General features: G+C 30.7%; 1 protein-coding gene across 1 annotated transcript; it reads left to right on the top strand.

Annotated features, from left to right (window-relative positions):
* Positions 1 to 204: 204 nt before the first annotated feature.
* Positions 205 to 4,629, top strand: LOC136203312 (2-hydroxyisoflavanone dehydratase-like). The gene is made up of 2 exons (XM_065994434.1): positions 205 to 770; positions 4,085 to 4,629. Exons 1-2 carry the CDS (start codon positions 224 to 226, stop codon positions 4,504 to 4,506), a joined length of 969 nt encoding a protein of 322 aa, XP_065850506.1. The 5' UTR covers positions 205 to 223; the 3' UTR covers positions 4,507 to 4,629.
* Positions 4,630 to 5,057: the final 428 nt, after the last annotated feature.

Consider the following 5,057-nt stretch of genomic DNA (forward strand, 5'->3'; position numbering starts at 1 on the left):
ATTTTTCAAAATAAAGGAATTAAACAGTGTGTTAGATAAAAAAAACGAACACTAATAAATTATTTACTTTATAATTATTTAGCTGGTATTATATTATATATATATATATATATATATATATATATATATATATATATATATATATATATATATATATATATATAGCAGTGCAAATCAAGACCACACCTGTAAAGAAAAAAGAAAGTCTTTCAAGAAAGAAACAATGGCTTCTGATACAACAAAAGAGGTAGCAAGTGAGATTCCGACCATCATCCGTCTCTACAAAGACGGCTCCGTCCAACGCCTCTTAGGCTCACCGTACCAGCCACCGTCTCTCGACGAAGACCCGCAATCAAAAGACATTACCATCTCTCAAAATCCAACCATCTCGGCTCGACTGTTCCTCCCTAAATCCATGAAAAATTCTACGACGAAATTTCCGATCTTGGTCTACTTCCACGGCGGAGGTTTCTGCATTGAATCCGCTTTCTCTTTTCTCAGCCACCGTTACATTAAATCTTTAGCACTTGAATCTCAAGTTCTTGCTGTGTCAATTGAGTATAGACTGGCACCGGAGCATCCTCTTCCGGCAGCATATGAGGATAGCTGGGAAGCTCTTCAATGGGTTGCTTCTCACTCGGTTAAAAATGGAGGTGAGCCATGGATTCAAGATTATGGAGATTTTGATCGGTTCTTCATCGGAGGAGATAGCTCCGGTGCTAATATTGTGCATAACATAGCCTTGAGAGCTGGTTCCGAGAAGTTGGGAGGTAAGTAAGACTACAACTTCATGATAACATAGTCCATTGCCAATTTGTAAGAAGAGATATAAGAGATAAGGTAAGGATAAAAAACACGACATCAGTTATCACGCGTTTTTTTGGGAGATAGAAGACTGAAATAAAGGATGAATAAACATTTTACCCCACTAAAATTATACGTAGAGGAGGTGGTATAAGAATTGTGGATAACTTATTTAGATAGAAAAATCTAATTTGTCCTTTAAATTTTATTATTTATTCTTTTTGTTGTGTTTTGCAAATTTAATAGGTATTCCAAATATTTTCCAAGTTAATTTTAATCTTTGAATTTTTAAAAATCTAAGGGGGCGTTTGGTTCGGGATCTTTAGGAATGAGAATGAGAGGATTTCATTGCAGTATTAATGTCGAATAAAATTAATTAAATTTAATCTATCATTTTAAATATATATTAGTTATTCTATGTTTTTGTGTTTTGAAAATTTAATACAGTGTTTTAAGTATTTATTAAGTTATTCCATTTTTTGTATTTTAAGAATTTAATACCGTGTTCTAAGTATTTTTCAAGTTACATATTCAATTTTTTTTTTTTTTGTATTTTGAAAACTTAATAAGTGTTCCAAGTATTTCTCAAGTTAGGTTGATATATTAAATTTAATTAATTGCAGTCCACATTGATACTACAACAATAACATGTACTTTCTATTTAAATTTGGATAAGGGTAATATAGTAAAATGAACCATTTTATCTCTATTCCTATCTTACATATCAAACATGAGACAATAAACTATTCTATTTTATTTTTATCCTTATCTTAATCTTTTATCCATATCTTTATCAATATTTATTCATATCCATATCCCATATAATACTAAGCATCCTGTTAGTTCTAAAAACATAAGGTTTTTGGTAGCTAGGGTTGTAAACAGGTACGCGGTTATAGAGGAATCCGTTATCGTCCTTGTCCGTGAATATTTAGAGAAATTTATATCTTCGTATATGAATTGGGGAAAATCTGTCCCTATTATTATTTTTGTTTTAATTTTGAGAATAAAAGATTCTTAATCCCCGCCCCATTAGAAAATTTTCTGAGAATTTATGTCTTTGCCGGGAAGGATCTGTAGCGGGCAGGGCCGTTCCTGGGCATGGGCAAGAGGGGCACTGTCCAGGGACCACTAGAGGGAGGGGTCCAAAAGTAATAATTTTTTGAAAAATAATATTATAGAAATTGAATTTTAAAAGATGTAACAGTTTTGGAAATAATTCTAAGTCTAAACAATTCACAGCATACATCTAGATACAAGGAAGGGCCCGAAAATAAAAAATTTATGAAAAAAAATATAGAAATTAAAATCTCAAGAGATGGAACGACAATAATTATAATCACTGGACCTAAACAATCACAAACATAAGTTTGTGACTATATTTTCTTATAATAATTTTTCACATTGCAATGACTTTGCCAAACTTGTTGATGTCAGGGTTTGAAATTTTTGAGTTCATCAAAAGAGCATATTGTTATACAAATATTTCAAATTGTTATTCGAATCCTCCTAACTATTTATAGATTATGTTTTCTATGAGGAACTAGGTTCATAGAAATAAAGTGCATTTTTATATGAAATTTGATGTTTTTATTAATAATAAAAAAAGGTGGGATTTGTATGTAATGTTTCTTTTACATAATTAATTTTTCTACTTTATTTTTTACTTATACTTATTTATTAAAGCCCTTTACTATTCCGTCCCTAGGCCTCTAAAGTTTCAGAGGTTCTGGTAGCGGAAGTAGAGAATTTCTACAAAATTAACAACCTTAGTTTTTGTTAGCATCGATTTTATTTTTATAGTATAAAATGGTGCAATTTTGTGTCATCCTAAAAACATTAGCTCAATTGAATTGGAGTTTTTATTACAAGTGAAATATTATGCTATTTTGTGTGATAAGAATAAAATTGATTTTATTAGTAAATTCAAGGATAAATTTAACTCTTATATAAAAAGACTTAGTAAATATGAAATATATTAAGGAGTACGTACATGGGTATAGAAGGGTAGGAGGTGAAGGACGACGGATCCAGGATTTATACATAGTTGGGACAAACTGTATACGCGGTATAAAAGATTGTACAAAAAAACCAATAACAACATAAATAATTGTAAGGGTAAAATTGTTTAGTACAACATTTACTATGAAACCAAATTTTTTACTTTTAAAAATCATGAAATCTTTGAATTTTTAAATGATAATTTATGAAAAATAAATTTTTTAGTTTGTAAATGTCCTACTAAACAACTTTAATTCTTGGAATTTTTTATTTTGAGGTTGTTAAAGGTTATTTTTTTAATGTCAAACTAAAAAAACATCGTTTTTAGCAAAACGGAAAAAACTCAATCCCTTGAGGACAAAAAAAAATGCAAATACAAGTTTGACAATACGTGAAAGCACATAGATTTTTTTTTTGGACTTTACCCTAATTATAATTACAATATATCAAAATAAATTAAACTAGAAAAATATACATCATTCTCAAATTTTATTAAACATATAATTTAATTAAGCTATAAGTTGTATTTTATTAGAGGACAAATTGCACAAAGAAAATAACAATCAGGGCTTTGAATTCAAAATTGAGAAAGAGATATGGATTGATTAGAAATTTTGTGTGAGAGAACAAATAGATGGTCTTTTAAAAAAAATACAGATAGATGGCGTGAAAGAAAATTGAAGGAGGGGGTGGGCTGTCTATGTACGATTAGATTAGGTTTTTTTAGGTATAGTTTATTATTTTTAATTTTTTTAATCTTCTTAAAACAAAACGATGTTGGTACACTTAAGTCTTAAGTGGAATGACGTCGTTTTAAGTTAGAAAGATTTAAAGAAATAAAAATAAAATATATCCCTACAATTCATCTTCTTCTTTACGTGATTTTTGAAAGCTTTAGCAGCCATCAATGACTTCTTTGCCTCTGATTCTCTGGGAGCAAATTCAAATATTAAACCTAGAGGTTTACAGATTTCTAGACTTCAGTGGGGGCAAGTGCCCTTATTGCCCCCGCTATAGATTTGTCCCTGTGAAAGACGGCCAGTTGATCCTAAAATCTGGGAAGAAAATAAAAATAAAAATAGAATTTTTGACGAAGTTTTTCTAAATATATAATTTTTGTCGGTAATTTCACCTTATTGAGAATTTGTAATACATTTGGCATCAAATACGGTGCGACAAAATATTTGAAGTTAATCTTTAGTTTAACAAACTCTGTAATGTTTAATACATTTATTAATTTCTTGCTACATCACTGAAGGGATACTCTATATTATTTCAGGTAATGTTAGAATTTCGGGTGCTTTCGTGGGACATCCATATTTTTGGGGATCAACTCCAATCGGAAAAGAGAATGGTGAAAATCATGACAAGAAATTGCATCATTTAACTTGGGATTTTGGGTACCCGTCTGCACCGTTTGGTGTTGATAATCCGATGATCAATCCGGCGAGTCCAGCGACAACAGTTAGCCTAAATGGGCTAGGATGCTCAAGGCTACTGGTTTGTGTTGCTAGTAAGGATAAACTGATGAGAGAAAGAGGAGTTTGGTATTTGGATTTGGTGAGAGAAAGTGGATGGAGAGGTGAAATTGAAGAGTTGTTTGAAGTTATGGAAGAAAATCATTATTTTCATGTGCTTAATCCTCATAGTCATAATTCTCAAATTATGATCAAACGTTTGGCTTCCTTCCTTAACAAGTAATTACTTAAGTTAATTATATTTTGCTTTGTCTTAATTATTCCTAATTTGTTTCGAAAATAAGGTTTAGTTGTTATTGAGTAATGTTCGCTTCAAGACAATATATATAAGTGATATGTTCAAGTATGCAATCTCGATCCTTTAGAAATTACATGAACAAACATTATATGTATAGTGTCACCAAACATGTTATCCAGGTGATTAAGGTATTAAATCAGCTTAACCATTCAGCCAAGGTTTGAATCTTGGAGATGAGAATAGATTTGTGATTAAAAATACTTGGTGGAAGAGCTTTACCTCCCAAAAGAGATTTACCCGTCTCGAATCTAGATTAGTTTCTGGTGTCGGTCTAAGATACCAAATAGTTAGACCAAAACATATTGTATGCATACTCTTAATTATCTTTATTAATTATAATTGATATATGTTAACCGCTGGAGAGAAAAAAAACTCGTTATTTTTAACGGTAAAAATCTTAGGTAATTGTAACAAGTAAGTCAGTTATAGGGTGGCAACGGGGCGAGGATGCATTCCTCATTCCGTTCCCAATACTT

This window comes from Euphorbia lathyris, chromosome 8 (assembly GCF_963576675.1).
Source record: "Euphorbia lathyris chromosome 8, ddEupLath1.1, whole genome shotgun sequence".
NCBI lineage: Eukaryota > Viridiplantae > Streptophyta > Magnoliopsida > Malpighiales > Euphorbiaceae > Euphorbia > Euphorbia lathyris.

What these genes read in the sequence shown, in the direction of transcription:
- LOC136203312 (XM_065994434.1), top strand. Translation starts at nt 224, where the DNA reads ATGGCTTCTGATACAACAAAAGAGGTAGCAAGTGAGATTCCGACCATC. An exon ending in TGGTTCCGAGAAGTTGGGAG is followed by an intron (nt 771 to 4,084) that starts GTAAGTAAGACT and finishes ATATTATTTCAG; the next exon opens with GTAATGTTAGAATTTCGGGT.